The 18,464-nt window shown below is 38.6% G+C and overlaps 1 protein-coding gene across 1 annotated transcript in view; it reads right to left on the reverse strand.

The window, feature by feature from the left end:
- Positions 1–1,350: 1,350 nt before the first annotated feature.
- Positions 1,351–18,464, reverse strand: part of atrnl1b (attractin-like 1b) — a 126,101-nt gene continuing 108,987 nt past the window's right edge. The window contains exons 28-29 of the mRNA XM_073867025.1: positions 9,494–9,608; positions 1,351–3,313 (exon numbers count right to left, since the gene is read on the reverse strand). Coding sequence (XP_073723126.1) covers positions 3,189–3,313; positions 9,494–9,608 — 240 coding nt within the window. The 3' untranslated portion in view covers positions 1,351–3,188. The remainder of the gene's footprint in view (positions 3,314–9,493; positions 9,609–18,464) is intronic.

The following is an 18,464-nucleotide window of genomic DNA, read 5'->3' on the forward strand; positions in this document are numbered from 1 at the left end:
AATAAATTTTAAGGCAACCAGGTATCATCTAAAGTTGAACCAACAAATCTACTGTTTTTAACAGTGGAGACTACACTGTTAACCCACATATTGTCTTTAGGATGTGTTCCTTGGCCTTATTTCAGCAACTTTTCTTTTTCTTTTTTTTTACTTACCACATATAAGCATTATTTACTTAAAAAAACAAAACATACATTTTACTTACATACTATTGTAGCATAGTTTGTGCTGAATACAGTGTTATGTGATATTAGCCATTAATATGTTTTAAAGCAACTGAAAAAAGACCAAATGTAAGAACATGTCAGAACCTCTGCCAGTGTCCCAAAATGGTTGGACCCCAGAGGGTTAAACAATGACACAAACACCACTTAATATTTTTAGATGTGGACATATACTTGAAAAAACCTTAGTTCATTTAACTGTACAAAGTTCATACTAAAACATTCAAGTGAAACGAACTTAAAATGAAGAGTTTCGTTGCAAAACGAGATAACCACCATTTTTTAATTGTTCAGAAGTCTCGTTTTTTGGTTGTGCATTCCAATTAATTTCAATTCAACTGCAGTAGGTTTGTTTTGATTTAAACCTTCATAACTTAAAAAATACAGCTAAGTAGCACCATAAAACAAAATAATAACATGATAACATAATAATAAACATGTTTTGACAAAAATGTAAAAAAATGGATTTATCTCGTTTTGCAACGAAACTCTTCAAATGGTCAATACATGATGTAAGGAATACCCATAAATCATATTTATGTATAATCCCTTATGCCTAAATATTTTGATAAAATATGATAAAATGAGGTCTAAGCTCTTATATTATTAATGTTGCTTTGTTGAAAATTATAATTGTGTGAAGTCACCGTTCAGGTGATCAGTGTTTACTTGCATAAACCCTGTTCAGCACATTTTATTGTAGTTCTCTTCATAGACAAGGCACTTATAGTCAGTCATGAATTTTGTGTAATAATACAATTATAACCCTTAAAGTAAAATAAATGAATATAAAATATAAAATCTTTGAACTCAGTTACTGGAGATGTTGGACAGATTCATTCATATTACAAATTATTTCAAGTTAAACTTAATTTTTAAGTTTTAGTTCACATTACATAAATGTTTTGCAACAACTTTCCTCCATTTTTTTTTTTTAAGTAAATTCATCTTTTCCAGGTTTACAGTTTATTATTTGCTAATATCAATGAGACCTGGTGAGGGCCCCTATATGATAATTTAACGGATACTTGAGTTAAAATGATTGATAGTCTTCTTGAATATTCAAGTGTTTTATTTTCCATTCATCTTTAAAATACAATGAAGATTAATGATATGCACTGAGGGATGAACGAATGTGTTTTTATGAGTTACAGCAAGATGATTCCTGTACAATCCGTCTGTCAATACCTATACGAGTCTGTAACAGATCATGGCTTAAAAAGGAAGTTTAAAAATGCCCAGAATAACCTATATGAGCAGCTTCTGTATATCCCAACAAACATACAAACAAACAAACAAAAAAAAAACATAACCTCCATAAGTTAGTTAAATGTGTGACCAAAGAATCAATCACAGAGGAATTACACAGGAATCAGTGTTACAAAAACAATCCAACGTTTCTTTTTTCCACAAACGATGTAAAAGACGTGATTATGTGTCGTGTACAGAGGGTGGCCCTAAATTAACCATTGACCTTTAATTATCCTTTATTAAAACCGGCAAAAAATACAAACAAAAACATTGAAATAGCTACATGTAGAGAAAGAGCGATTCACATTAGATTCACGTGTTCAAGTCCATCTAAAGCAAACGAGTTGTAGATTAAAATGCTGTACATTTTCTTGCTCACCCAATAGAGATATGTCACAGTCTCCTGCATGTCCTGTTTTCTCCGCAGAGGGCTCGAGCACACTCCTAGTGTTGGGTTGAAGCTCGCTGTTTGAGGAAACAGTTTATAATTGCACGCTCTCCTCCAAATCAAAATCGTCTTTTTCCTCTTCCCACCTTCACAATATGTGAAACTTAAAGAGTACAAAAGATCAAAGAGATGAAGTGTTACTGCAAACATATGAGACATTGCTCATTTAAACCTGTACCATTGCAAAACAAAAACGAATAAGAAGAATAATATTGACAGCTTTTCTACTAGCATTCTGTAACAAAAGACTATACACAGGTTGCGATACAATCCTCCGGTGCGTAACAAGCTTGAAAACTCGATGTTTGTCGGGTCAGGGAGACACGACTCCCTAAAGTCCAATTGGTTTACTCCAGCTGGCCCTTCCGATTCCTTTACATTTCGGCGTGTTACGTGAACTGCTTGTGCACACCAAACCTTATATTTCACAACATGAAGACACTTTTTGTGTGACACGTAACCCACAAACTATTTAAGGTTTTCAAGCATAGCGTGTATATGTGTGTGTGCTCCATGCAAAGTCTTCACAAGAAGAATAAAGATGAAATGTAACTTCTCTAGCTAAAGACAGATTTGATCCGTTCATAACGTGAGGTTGCCGGATGCAGAACTTCATTAGCTTACGTAACAAATTCAAATCCTGTCTCTTAAATAAAACGTGAAATATCTAAAATTAATCTTACGTTATTTGTGAGCAGCCTTATGAGCAAAAACGTCTAGTTGGTGAGTGAGCATTTCAACCCGTACACAAACCCAGCGACCATCCCAAAATCCTAAAACACTGCAACTTTTAAAAGTCTTGTGGTCCTCATTCTTAACTTCATTGATAAAGTTTACCATGCGAGAGGCACATCTGTGCTTGGTGTAAAGCTGGCATTAAAAATGGGAGACGTCCATAGGAGAGGCACTCTCAACATAGGAAAAACTGGAAAAATGTTTAAACGGGGAACGAAGTTGGAAGTGGTGAATATAGCGAACATTTTGGAACAAGTCAATATAGGTGAGAGGCACTAGAAAAAGAACAAAGTGTTGCCCGAGCTAAAGCAGGTGGAGATGGCATGGGTCGTTCGAGACGGACGGCACTGGTGAGGTCTATTCATGGTTTTATTGGCATAGAGGGATATGGAGTTGAAATAGAGGGCACTCTGTCACCAAAATAATCCCCGCGCATGGGGTCTCTCTCTGATACACCAAACCTCTGTTTGCCCACAGCAGCACAAGAGAGGTCACGCTGGTAAAAGACGGCCCACAAAGGCTCGGATGGTTCACACGCAGGTGCCCTGGTGAGCGGGAGGCAGAGCTTTGCGGTTCTTCAGGCCTTGGCTCTTCTCTTTGAAGTCCATGGGCTTCTGCTGGGACGTGTCGATAAGAGCGCTGGCGATGGCTATACCTGCAGACCACACACAACAAAGCAAGCCAAGGGTCAGAGAGGACTAAAATTCAACTTGGTGCCATTCAAAAAAGCTATTCATTTCCATGACAAAGCAAAAAAAGGATACAATGGTATCTTTAAGCTCTCTTTTAAAAGAACGGCTACCGGCTCATTCGACTTTCATTTTTTTAAGATGGATTCCTCTGGGCCCATTCATGTAGACAGAAAAAACTAAAGTTTGAAAAGCTTTGCTTTCTTTAGTGGCTCTACCTATCTGTCAACAGAACTATGTCCTAATGTATCTGTATATACATTGCATTGATTTACATACAGTGAGGAAAATAAGTATTTGAACACCCTGCTATTTTGCAAGATCTCCCACTTAGAAATCATGGAGGGGTCTGAAATTGTCATCGTAGGTGCATGTTCACTATGAGAGACATAATATAAAAAAATAAATCCAGAAATCACAATGCATGATTTTTTTAAACTATTTATTTGTATGATACAGCTGCAAATAAGTATTTGAACATCTGTCTATCAGCTAGAATTCTGACCCTCAAAGACCTGTTAGTCTAGCTTTAAAATGTCCACCTCCACTCCATTTATTATCCTAAATTAGGGTAATGTTTGAGGTCTTTAGCTGCATAAAGACACCTGTCCACCCCATATAATCAGTAAGAATCCAACTACTAACATGGCTACTATATATCTACAAATTAACCATACACGTTCTGTCAAAATCTTCATCTTTTGTTACTGAAAAAGACATTTTGTACTCACACTACATCTCTTTTTAAGTCAGTGTATGTGTAAACTGTAAAGAAAAGCAGCTCCCGGCATAACCTATTCTAATGAACGAGCTTCATGCCAAGATTCTGTCACGGACCTCTGTGACCAAAATCATGGCCGCAACCCCAAAGCCATTTTTCAAAGCAGCAACTCACAAATCATCCTAAAAACACAACGGTGGCTTCTGCGCTAGCCTGGCACTGCTCCCGCTCTTCTATTGAAGCAATACAATTATCCGAGAGGGAACAATTCATTACTTCAAACAGGCCAGCCAAAAGGAATTGAATTCGGCATCGGTGTGTATAGTCACAGTTTCGAGCATTCAGGCGAAGAGCATTTACATGCAGGAACAACCTGAGCTTCAGACCCTCATCGATTTATTACCCATCACACCTAGGCTGAAGAGGGAGGGATGTGACAACTACACATCTGTCAACAGGACAGAGTCTTTGACGGGGTTACGCCTACAATCTTTGTGCTTTTAAAGTCTCGTTTACATAAACTTAAACTACACATCGTTCAGGTTAAAGGGTTTTGGATGTGAGCCAGGAACTGCATTATGGGGCATCTATCTAAGTGTTTTTCAATTGATTCTGTTTAAGAAAGCGAACACTCTAGTCTCTAAATACTACTGGGTTATTTTTAACCCAATGCTGGGTAAATATTGGACAGCAGAACACATGTTGGGTTAAACAAACTTATGCTGGGTTGTTTCTAGGGGTGTGCAGCGGAGTCAGTATTTGTATCTGTATTTGTATCTGTAACAATCTCAAAATTATTTGTATCTGTATTTGTATTCGGATGGAACCGGAAGTGGGCGGGTCTTAAACTGGAAGTTTGTCGTATTACATGAAAATGTCATTTTAAATGAAATGTTGCTTTTATTATAATTATAACTTAAATAACTGTAAATATTTATTAAAAATAATTATACACAATTTAAGTCCAGCCCTACCTTTTTGTCATTTCAGTAGCCTTTTCTATTTATATATTTATAGTAGAAAATGTAGTAAATATCCTTATGGAACATGATCTTTACATAAAAGAAAAATCAATAACTTTAGCCTTTTTCTTCAAACATACCCGTGCGACTTACGGTTTTGTGGTCCAGGGTCACATATAAGGTCAGTGCATACAGTTATTTGATCACACATGCATACACTGAACAAACGTTTTGTGATTTTGTTAGCAGGTGCGAAACAAGAAAGACCACCGGCACCGTGGGGATCTCGTAGGATCTGTGAATATAATCAATATGATTAGACACGGCGGTCTGCTTGCTCATGACTTCATTATAGTGTGTCAGTCGTGTGGGAAAAAAAATAAAAAAATAACATAATTTTTAGGATCACACACGTATCACACCAGGTAGTGGAAGAGACACAGGCACAGCAAGGTGACAGCTGACAAAAGCAAGCTGCTCCAACATCAGTCAATGCTGATTGGTCGGCTATGTGAAGGTGATGTACTGTTTTATCCTGGAAGTCAAACACCTACACAACAATCCTGCTGCATAACTTCTAAAAGAGTTTTCAAAGTGTGATGACAAAGAGACGTCTGTGTATGAAGCTCTTGCGTACTCTCTAAAAAGAAGTCTTTTCATTTCTCTCTGATGTACCTCCCTCCAAAAGTGTTCATGAAAAACTTCAACAATGCACCATGTAGGCACTCTGAAGTTTTCAGAAGCATGCAATTACATCAAAGCTCCCTTGTCGACAGATATCACTAAAAATACTGCTTTTTGCATATCGGTTATGCTGTTGTTGTGGTTGTTATGTACTGATGTTTGTTACTTCTTTTGTGCTCGTCACATAGAAAGAGAGCCATTAGAGAAGCTTTAGTTGAAACAAAAGTTCAGTCAAGGTTCTGGGTTGAGCCAATGGTGTCCCATAATGCAGCGAGATGACTGACAGGCCTGCTGTGAGATGGTGGGGCTAAAAGGTTTTTTCTTAGCCCAATATTATCACTTTGTAGCTCTTAAAAGTCTTTGATAATGGACCTCGAACTGACAACGCTTTTAAAGTGCTGCAGACTAAATATATGCGTGCGTGATCCATGCTTCTGTTGCACTGGGAAAAGATGTCGTCTGTGAAATGTGAATGACAAAAACATCCCAGACAGAAACTGGACACCATCATTATTGTATTGATCATCTCTCTTTTTTTTTACGTTTGTAAGGGTGTGTTTTATTCTGTTGGGAACAAGATAACCGTCAAGGACAAGGACACTTTGAGGTACAAATACAAAGTGCACTTGTGAGTCTACTGATTTGTTTTAGTCCAGAATAGAAGACATTCAGACTTGGGGGTTATAGTGGTGTAAAATGATATAACCGGCAGTTAAGGATTGACATACATCAGACCACCTCCAAATCTGAAGTTTGACTTCCTGTCTGAAATTAATTCCCACATGTAGCACAAACCATACTGCAAAATACTATGCAAGCAGCATGCATGTTAATTCCTTATTCCTTCTACATAATATTGCTAATTTCCTCAAAACCAATGTTTGAAATCGTTTCGTTTTCCTACATCACAAACCTGTAAACCGCTGTATCACCTTAACACAGCTCAACGTGTGGATCAGTAGTTTGAGCTTTAGATATTTATGAATGCCACGTAGACTTACGGTACATTCACACGGACGTAATCGTCGATGCTTCCCATTCACTTTTAATGTGTGATGTCATGAGTTGCCGAACTGAATTGTGGATCCGTCAGGTTGTTCGCGGCAGAAGTTGAAGATTTCTCAACTTTTTAAGCGGCAATGCGTGCATCAGCCAATCAGATCGCCTTATGCAAATAACCTAGGCAGAGCCAGCCAATAATGTTTATAGAAGATCGGAGCATGTGTTGTGGGCACTATGATTGGCCGTTGGCCACGCTTCAGACAAGCCTTCCGTCAAGCGTTAACGCTTTTGCCCCGTGTGAATGTACCGTTAACGTTGAAATGAAATTCTTTAAAGCAAGCATTCACTTCTCACATGTGCAGTGTAAATGCACATGTAAAAAGATCATCAGTGACTAAAAAATATATGCAGCAAACGTGCAACTAGCGTATGCATTATGTTACTATCAGCTACGTCTCTGGAACTGCTGAATGTGGCATCTATGTACTTATATATCTATGGTCTGAGCTGGTGCGAATGAGTGGAGGGGGAGGACTAATTTTCCTGTTTATAGATCCGTGTGTACTAAATAAGAATGTAAAGTGACATTCAAACTATTTTATAGCATGAACTGTTGGGTTTGTTCATATTTTACCAAGCCACTGATTAAAGAGCACCTATTATTCGATTCACAATTTTAAATTTCTTTTGGTGTGTAAGTGTGTGTTAGTACCAGGTGTGCGGTTTTTCGGTTTATCCATCCAAATCTGTCCGTTTTATACTCCTTCCACTTCGGTTACTGTGTGTGCGCCCGCATGATCTGTGCGCTGGGATATATAACTTAAACGCCTTACAGCGAGTTGATATCCAGTCACTATGCGCCAGCTGCTTTAACTGCTGGTGGCAGATTTCATTTGCGCACACACACAACATGGTAAACAGAGAAGTCCGACAACAAAAAGAGGCAGCACCACTGTCTTTTAAATCTGTGGTGTGGATTAATTATTTGCCAGAGTAGATTACATACAACATTAATGTAAAGACGCAAATTCGCATGGGGCAATGCGAATGACGCAAATTGGGCTTTGTTATTGCCGCAAACACGCGTTATTTGCTTCAAACACGTCTTCCGCGCAAGAAAAATCGAGAAAAGAATTCGTATGATGCTAAGGAAAATCTCACCAGTAATCTTGACGCTTTTTTGGTTTCTAGCACAGAATAATGTTGGACTTAATAGAAGTGCAGTAAGGTATAGCCTTGATTTACAATGTAAAGTTTAATTAACTAAGTACAGGTATTAAAAAATGGCCAATTTTTGTTTACATGTGTTTATTTTCAAAATGTAAGAATTCACGTGTTCCTCAGTTTGACTATCATTTTTATATCTCTTTATTTAATTATATCTTATATTATTTTATCAATCCACTAGAAATGTGTAAGATGATTTTTTCATTTACATAAATTAAAGAGAATTGCAATTAAAACCAGTATCTCACTGTTCCTGTTACCCAAGCATAGAATAATTTAAAAACAAGCCATCAGAACCGAACCGAAAACCGTGGACAAGAACCGAAAATTTTATTGAACCATGGACTAACTGTGTTGTTGCATCCCTACTACTGACTATTCAAATCATGACTTAAACGCAAGTTTTGTGCAGTGTAGAGTAATGTTGTTTGTTGATCACAGACCCTTACTTTACCAATCTTTTTACGTTATGCTAAAGTCGTGCTAGTTATTCGGCTCGTATTGATAAGGTAGTAAAGACGATAATAACTCCTTTCAGTATTGCATTGAGAGCTGATCTTCCAAACATGGTAAGGAGAGCCACATTTCCGGCAGATGAAAGAGGTGTTCAGGTTAATCACAACGTAATGATTAGCTGGCAAATTGGAGGAATCTGCGCCTTTCAGAACGATGAGCTTTGCATTGGCATAGCGGAGAAACAAATATGTACAGTATGTTAAAATTAATGTGTTTTTAACCATAAACCACGCAAACACTATTGCACCACATACACAAAATAACGTTGTTTTAAGCAACTTAACAGGTGCTCTTTAAAAAAACTAGCATTTTTATAGTGTTGTTTTTCACCTTATATAATTTTAACATTGAAAAAAATGACATGGTTCCCAGTTTTTATTTTAGGGGAATTATTTTGCGTAGTATTTTGCAATCTGGGTTGTATTTCGTGTGGTAATTGATTTTAGACGGTAAGATTTGGCACAAACTGGAATTGCTCAGTATGGCATCTATGTACATATATATATCTATGGTCTTGACTTTGAGAAATTGTCTATATTTGCCAATGTCCATATTTAAAACAATCCAACATTTTTAAAATGTATTTTTACACTTATCCTGTAAATTAAAGCATAAATAATGTGCCAAAGAACAAGCATAAACATTGCACAACAAAATGTTTCAAACAAACTTTAACATGATGCAGATCAAGTGTTGTGGCACTTGTTGCTGTTTTTAGTCGATTTCGTTCTCGATTATGACAGTATGGCTGTTGACAAACAAGTCGGTGGATAACAGGTGTCAAGCTTTTAGCACCATCTCACATTTATGTCACTCAAAGGGAGAAGAGATTACTCACACAGCAGACATCATAAATACTTAGAAACAGGCTGATTAAATGAAGACATATGAGACAGACATCCTCCATATGATGAAGAGGAAGTATAAGAATGAATCATATAGAACTCACAGAAGTGTAACGTCAGTCAGATTAGCGCTTACTAGATCGAAATAAAGACTTTCCAGTTCACTGTAGTGACTGGGAGGCTACTGACCTGACTGTCCAGGGGGCGGTACACCAGACGGCCCTCGCGGGAGGCACAGTAGCACCGTGAGCACTGCCGCTTTACCTCCCGAACACGGTTCCACTGCAACAGGCTTGGGCGGTCCCTGCGGAGAGATCAAACGAAAGGAAATGTGTCATTTTCTCAACACGTCACCATCAGTCACAAATGTCACGGTCGTTGGTGTGGGCTGACATGGTAGGACGTCTCTTACAAGTCAACAGAAAAGGACAATTCACATCGTAATAATCTCGGTAACAAATCGGCTCCCTGAGCTCTTGTACAAAGGCGCTTTTCAAAGTTCACATCGTCTGTGCGCAAGCGGAGAAAATCTGTGACATTTGAGGTTGTTGACTACCGCCTGGTCTCCCTCCCTGTAAACACCATCTTAGTTAGATTTCTGTATCTTACATGGCATAAGAAGCAGAAAAGTGTTGAAATGAGTAGGAAGAAGCCACGGGCAATCACAGTGATCTTAAAATGTCATCTTTTATCTCTCATTTCAGATCATTCAGCTACAACACCCTCTGATCAGAGCACCAGTCCACTTGAATACATATACAAGGATCGGTCTATTGTTTTATGTCTTTAAAGGCAGCCGTAAGTGTGCCCGCCATTGAAAATGCGTGTGTGGTATTGTCGTTTTAAGCTTCCCTGAGCTCATTAAGACACACTCAACTCTGGCCCTCCACACACTGACTCAGCTATAGTGGATTTATTCATCATTTAAAGAGAGTGCCTCTTCAAGAGCATTTCCAATGCACTGCTGCACGATCACAGGCATTGGCAGCCAACGGCTCATCTGCAAAATGAAGCCTTAATATCTTACCTCAGTGCCAAAATGCTTTTAAAAAAATAAAAATGCACAAGTAAAGGGTAGAGATGCCAACTTACGATCCGTGCCAAGAGCTGCCCTCTGCGGAGCTTTAATTCGCGGCAGACCAACAAAGCTACCCTATGGAAAAGTTTTAATCTTTAATACAAACCTAGCTATTTCACAACGTCAATATAATTACAACAATTACTGAAGCGCAGAGCAGACCGAATGAGCTACCGACTGATAAGCCGATCGTTAAAATTAAGACAACATGTTTTAGTAGTGACTGTGTTATTTTGTGTTATATATATCACAAAGATCTCTCCGTGTCCATTTTCTATTAATACTAAGTTTACTATATTTTTTACTTTAGTCTACCAATTTGCTATTAGTTATGTCTGTGGCACAAATTTAGCAGGATGAGTAAAGTCCAATTTATTTTCATGCCGTAGGTTATCTGCCTCTGCGTAGCCTGACGGGCACCTCTGCAAATTTTTAACAGCGGGTCAGTTCTACGCAGACTGCAAGCACTGTGATTGGTCCACCAGAACCCCTCCCGTCAGGTAAAAAACCTGCCTGTGTTTACGTGAAAGTACCCGTCAAATCAACTCGTAATGTGCAAATCTTTTGCCAACCTCACAGTTCCTCCTCACGTGTTGGTGCACGCGCGCGCGTGTGTGTGTGTTGCGGACCATTTAGCGCGACAAGCAAAAGAGAAAAGCCGCTAATAGAGCCAGCTTCATTTAAGTCTACTGCAGCAGCGATGCTCATGAAAACGTGGACAAAAAAAGTTTAAAAGAAAACTGTAAAATTCACGAGTGCCGTATGCTGCAAGGCAATACATCTAATATGACGAGTCGCTTGCTCCGTCATCAACAGGGTGTTGTTGATAGCACGCAATCGCAGGTGAGACTGAAACAGCACACACTGCCTTCTGTTTTTAAATGTTAACAAACATTTCTTGCGAAAAACTTAAAGATAGTGGCATAGATTATAAAAAGTAACCCTGTGTTCTAAGCTCTTTTATGTTCATTTTGAAGTGCACTGTATGTTAGTACATGTAGTATAATAACTCAAGTGCTCTTAACTCTTTCACCGCCAGCATTTTTCATGATTTTCACAAAAGTTTAATGCCTTCCAGAACATGCTCCTTTTTAAATATATAAACATACAATATATGAAATAAAAGAACAGACCCTCTGCTTTCAAACAAAAAAATCTGTTTCATCCTACCTTCATGTGTTTTGTTTTTATCACCTCTCAAATATGTGTAGGTAAAAGCTGAGATAATTCCATTTTTGTGAAGGACTTTTGATAGAGATCTTTAAAACATACACGGACATACAGCTGTTTGGCCTAAGGCAATACTTCCGGTTTTTATAAGTTGCGGAACTTATAAAAAAAGCCACCTGGTGGATAATAGCGGTTTTGCAGATTGACGAGATAACTCGTCAATGGCGGGGAAAGAGTTAAGTGAAATTGTTTATTTTGGCAGAGGTTAAAAACTGCTTAGGTTTTTATTTTTGTAAAGAAGCCTGTTGTGACCAAAGTGTTAGGTGTTTGTAACACACACACAAAAAATTTCTTTAAATTTGACAGTAGCCTTTTTGTCCCCATAAACATACACACACTGAAACGTACCGAAACCGTGACCCTAGAACCGTGGTACGCACCGAACCGTTACATCCCTAGTGGATACTGCCTACCAGTGGTCTGCATGTGTGTTTGCACGTCGACGCAAAAGTATAAATAAAAACCTACACGTAACCTACACCGTCGCGGCTACGCCGTAGGACCTACACACAACCATAATGAGCCCTTTAGGTGCCAAAGTTAACCCAATGGGGTCTGAGGGGGTTTTTGGGCCCTGGAGAAGGTAATAAAACTTTATAAATGGAAAAAGTCTCATTAAACAGTATTCAGCACAAACTTTATATGTGAGCAGCATGTACACGTTTGTATATAGAATAATGTTTATGCGTGATTATTGAAAAATTAAAAAAATATAAGTCACTGAAATAAGATAAAACCCATACTAAATATGTTTTGGCAAGATGTTTCTGAACTGGAACTTGTTGTTTAGAGTTTTTTTCAAAATGATGTAAAAATGTTCCTGCCTACTCATTTACATAAAACAATCTATTGATTAAGTTTATGTTAGACCTAAAAGGGGAGAAGAGACTGCAAAAGAAAATGTATATTTTTTTGCTCCGCTCCTATAATCGTCACCAATCTTTGAAACAATCGATTCAGTTACAAAACTGTATAAAACGAAAATATTCCTGAGCCTGTTGTTCTCTCTCACTTCACAAGATAACTCATGGAGCGTGATACACAGGCATGGAGGGGCTTGTGAAAGGTCAAATTAAGCCTGTGCTGACAGTGATGTCCATCAAGCCCAGCGGACAGAGGCTGTTATCAGAGCAATATCTGTCTCTTTGAGGAAAAGAGGCCACTTGTGCTGCACTTAAAAAGTTCAAAGCCATTGTTTTAGAGTGACAGGGGGTGGCAGGGGGCGTCTAGCTTCCCTTTCAGCGCCTACGTTTTCCATGTGCAGAATATTGCTGTTTTTCCTTTTGATTTTGAATGCTTTTTTACTAAAAATGAGTCAGTAGCCTGCAGAGATCTTTCTTTGCCTTGCTAAAGGCATACTTGAGTTTAAAGTCCCCTTGTAGTCGACAATTGTATCTCTTAAAACTCATCTTTGAGCATCAAAATAGCAGTTTTTTTCCTGTGAAGATAATTTCTTCATGCCTTAAAATACTTTGAGTGTAACTCTACACCCTTCCCTCGTTTAGTATACGCGGATCTATGAATATGCAAATTAGTCCCCGCCTTCACTCATTTGCATCAGCTCAGACCATAGATATTTATGTATAAAGACACGGCCTTAAAGGCGGGGTGCATGATCTCTGAAAGCCAATGTTGATATTTGAAATCACCTAAAAAAACACGCCCCTACCCAGATAGAATCTGGACCTTCTTTTGATAGACCTGCCCCACACATACGCAACCCAGGCAACGATGTCGGTTAGTAGACACGCCCCTTACTGCTGATTGGCTAAAAGTGTATTTTGGTACTCGGCCTGACTCCTGGCACCTCGAATATTTGACTTATCTGAGCTTCATTTTTTTTTATTCATGTGCCCTCAAAATCTTTAATCAAAATCGCAAATCTCCTTCACTTCTCAAAACGATCTCTCTTTACTTGCACTCATAAGGTATAGCAGGTGGGTGGGCTTCGGGAAAAGATTGCGATTACCGTATTTTTCAGACTATAAGCGGCATTTTTTTTCATAAATTGGCTGGTGCTGCGTATTATAGTCAGGTACACCTTGTAAGTCAGTGTGAAATAATTTTGACATTTATGAGGCAAGAGACAACATTAAGGTTTACAGCCGGCAAGATTCCACTATATGCTGCTCCTGTATTTATGTAATTCAATGGATTCAGTGATGCGGAATGACGAGCATGCAAACTTCACGCTAGTTGGCTTGTTCGGTTAATTTAGACTATTCCACGCTCCAGGTAAGTTTTGTATGCTATGGTTTATCGTTTAAATAACTGATAATATTACTTTAACGTACAGACATCTATTCAGCCTGCTGTTCTGTCTGCTATTGTTTAGTTGAATAACTTGCCTTTCCAGATTAAATGTCTGTTCTTCGGCTTGGATTTTGTAAAATAATTTTCTAAATAAAAGCGACGTATAGTCGCATTTTTGAATGATGTGGCTTATACTCCGGTGCAGCTTATTGTCTGGAAAATACGGTAGCAAATAGCAACATGACCCAACTTCGAACGATCCAATCAGTTCTTAATAAACAAATTCAAGTCTAGCCCTCCCTTTTTTTCATTTCTGAAGAAGAAGAAAATTTCACTAGTATATACGTCACCATGGGGAAAATAAGACCATCACTACTTCCGTTTGATGGCGACTTTAAACTCCTGTGGTGCTTCGTATTTTCAGAAAACGATCAGGATGTCGATGCAATGCTTTGCTAACAGACTTTGAGAGTTTAGTCTCAAATCCACCATATTCTGGTTATGATTACTGACAGACAGCACTAACCGGGAGTGCTGAAGACTTCTCAAACTGCTCTACATGCATCTTCCTCGTAAATGACACAGTAAACCACATTATTTCTGGCAGAACCCACCAATCAAGTGATTCATGCTAAATATCGCACTTAATTACATATCTCCATTCCCAAACCTATACTTATGTATCCGTTTCTGGCTGTGGTATTGTCTGAGCTTGGTAGTTATGCATAATGTAGAGATCCATTACAGTTTCACACCCAAACATCCTTTTACAATAGACTCTGAGAAAAGTGGTGACCGCTTCCAAACTTTTTTGTTAAATGTTAGACAGAAGCTTCAACTTAAAGGTCTTAACACGACACAGAAAAATATGAAATGATTTCATGACAGACTATTAGGCACATTTTGAACAGTGATCATAATGAGTGCCTGCCACTGAATCACAAATATTGATTTAAGAACAAGCACCAGCATATGGTCATTTATGACGCATAAGCACTTATATTCAAGTACATTACAAGAATACTTCACTGTGAACCAAATAAAAGTTCTAGTGCACTAGGAAACAGCTGGTAGTAGACTACAATACAACAAACACCTAACTATGATAAATCACTCAAGACGTATGTTGCAGTTAAAAGAGGAAAAGGGAACAAATCTGTCAAACGTACAACCTGAAACAATCAGTAATCTTAACTGGAAAGAGACATACTGTTAGATCATTGGCGGGTAGACATACAGCCCTTCTCTTGTTCTCTTGTCATGTGCCAATCACATGTATAATAATGAATGACATCATCATGATAATAAAAAACAAAATCACTGGGTTAAAGTAAACCAAAGGTAGATTTAGAAAAGATAAAATTATTGAATATTCTTCTGTACATAGGAATCTATAGCTAAAGTGCATTTCTCTTGCACTAAACGTTTCACAGCCACTTTCTTTTTTAAACTAAGCTACTTTTACAGAACACAGGGATAAAGCTCCCCACAGACCCCCTATAACACACCCATCCTATAAAATCTGTCACACAATGCCCCTTAAAAGGTTCTCATTAGTCTGTTATGGGTTTGAGGGACCATGTATTCAACATATAAACCCTGTAACGACGCCTTCATTCTAGCCAACAACTCCGAACGACCGACAAATCCATTTTCATGCATTTACTCGTCCCCAACGGTTTCGAATTCAGCGATATTCGTCTCATTCACATTAGTCTTGCTCCATGGAGATCCGAGTAATCCAATTGCAGGCCATTTGGAGAGTATTGCCATGACACAGCTAATGAATAACGATAAAGTTCAGAGCGCTACGAGCAAGCTAAGCGTTTGTTTGTGAAATAAGATTACAGTGGATTCCATTACAACACACATGCTGGAAAGATGCTTTGGGGAAAGTCATTCTAGGGTGAGGTTTTCATGTTTTACTGTATGAATAATATCAAACAAGTCATTAGTGGTGCTTGCTACTGGGAAATGGATGAATAGACTTGCATTGACACACAGACCATTCGGCCATATCAGGCATAAAAAGGCGCTTAAGTTAACAACACCCATTTTAAACACCTTTGCAACTGCCTAGCCACATAGTTGACGCTACCCGCTGACTTCCATACGTTTAGTTTTTCCTAATATAAATCAGTCAATGGATGCCTTTCTACAAATTAAAATATTTGGGTGAACTTTAACTAAATACTGGCAAAACTATCAGATATTTTCAAATGAATGATGGTAAGCACACAGTTGACGGTACCCACTTACCTCCAGAGTATTTGTTTTTTCTACTATATCAGTCAATGGGTGCCAGTGACCAGCTATGTGTTTGACAAATGATGACAAAATTCAACATGATCTCACTAAGCTCCATGGGATAGTCACGGAATGTTTTGCTAATTTTTCCGTGGCATTCTCACGGATCTCCGCATTTTTCCGTGGCCCTGCCACGGACTTTCTTTTCCGTGGCATTCTCACGGATTGGTTACTCAAATGCTTTTTCCTATTTTCAAACCATTGTCGCTTCGGTTTAGGGTTAGATTTGGTGTTTGTATGTCACTTTAAGTATTGGTTTATACTATTTTTTCGGATTTATTCTTTTATATTTTCTAACCTTTAAACAATTGTCGCCTGGCGTTGAGGTTTGAGTGGGGTACAATGGTAAGAAAATATAACTATCCCACGGAAATACGTGAGATCATGTTGAATTTTTTTTTAACTATCCTTAAACTAAATACTGGAAAATCTGTCGGATATTTTAAACTGAATGATGGTAAGCACACAGTTGATGGTACCCACTGTATTCCATGATATTTGTTTCTCCTACTATGGCAGTCAATGGGTGCCATTGACCAGCTATTTGTTTGACAAATAATGACAAAATGATTTTTTTGTAAACTATCATTAAACTAAATACTGGCAAAGCTGTCAGAATTATTAAAATTAATGTTGCTAAGCACACAGTTGACTACGCCCATGACTTTTATCAAAAAATTTCTTCCTACTATGGCAGTCAATGGGTGCCATTGACCAGCTGTGTGGTTGACAAACGATGACATTTTTTGGGTGAACTATCCCTTTAACCAAATAATGGCAAAACTGTCAGATATTTTAAAATTAATGATGTAAGCTGACAGTTGACGGTACCCATTGTTCTCCATAATATGCGTTTTTCCTACTATAGCAGTATATGGGTGCCATTGAACAGCTTTGTGGTTGACAAAAGATGACAACATTTTTATTTTTGGGTGAACTATCCCTTTAACCAAATACTGGCAAAGCTGTCAGATATTTTAAAATTAATGATAGTAAGCACACAGTTAATGCTACCCACTGTTTTCCATAATATGCATTTTTCCTACTATGGCAGTCAATGGGTGCCATTGACAAACTGTGCACTTGACAAACAATGACTTTTTTGGGGTGAACTATTCTTTTAACCAAATACTGGCAAATGCACCTGCACTCTGGTCTCAAAATAAAAACTGAAAAGTCTTCCTAATCACAGAAACACTTTTCAACATGACAATATAGGACAAAGTCTTAGGGACAGGCTTAGGGATAAGTTTCAGAGATGGACACTGAACAAGAACACCTAAAAAATGACCTGATGACTTGACCGGTAAACAGATGTCTCTCAAACAGGCCAACTGATTTACTACTAACTGAGGGCCAACTTCATCCGCCTCCTGCATTGACTAACCTGATGAAAACAGCTCAGCGCCAGCAGTGATCCACATTCTAATTAGACATCAAGACGAACAGGCTGTTGAAAAACCGCTTTATGGGCCACGTCTTCATCTTGCGCCAACTTGACGGACGCTTCTCATAACTTGATTTACCTTCTATATCATCTAATCTTTCATTTACTGCCTTTCCTGCAAAATCGCTAATGCGACCACTTGTCGAATATCTTCTTTATTATCATGAATTCTTTATTCCACCACTCTTTCATTTCATCCCTCCTGTTCATCTCGCATTTAAAAATATGTATCGCAGTAACCGGCTGCGGTTGAAGATGAGGCCGATAAGCTGCTGCAGTGAGCATTAGGCAGAGAATAGAAATGGCAACATAAACAAAGCCATAAAGCAACAGGACGATCCTCTTCATCTACATGTTTCTCCAGCTCTTAACGGCCTGCCGAGCATCTCATTTGCATGGCTAATAGGAGCGAACGCAGAGACAGGGCGTACGAGAGCTGGTCTGTAGATAACAGCTCGCCATTGAGCGCTCTCAAAAAGAAGACGGGCTACACACACAGTATAATTTAAAAGGCCCTCTCTTTGTTGCCTGGTGACAGCCTCCATCCATCATACTCTGCCACTGTTAACGGGCCCATATGTTGCGCGCTGGCTATGGTGGCGGAGCAGCATCTGTGTCATCTGTGCTGTTTTAAAAGGGCTGGCCTCATTTTGGCTCTGTAATGCACTCCTGGTGACCTCGGCGCACAACAATTCTTTCTTTTAGTTTAGCCAAGCTCAACCCAGACCGACCAAGGCAAATGCAGCTTTACATGACCTGAGGCCGACGCCAGGGATTGTAAATATGATAGAGCGCAGTTCTCACTACAGAAATGCTCTCTGTGATTTCGGCTCTACAGAGAAATC

Source organism: Misgurnus anguillicaudatus, chromosome 4 (assembly GCF_027580225.2).
Source record: "Misgurnus anguillicaudatus chromosome 4, ASM2758022v2, whole genome shotgun sequence".
In the NCBI taxonomy this organism is placed as follows: Eukaryota; Metazoa; Chordata; class Actinopteri; order Cypriniformes; family Cobitidae; genus Misgurnus; species Misgurnus anguillicaudatus.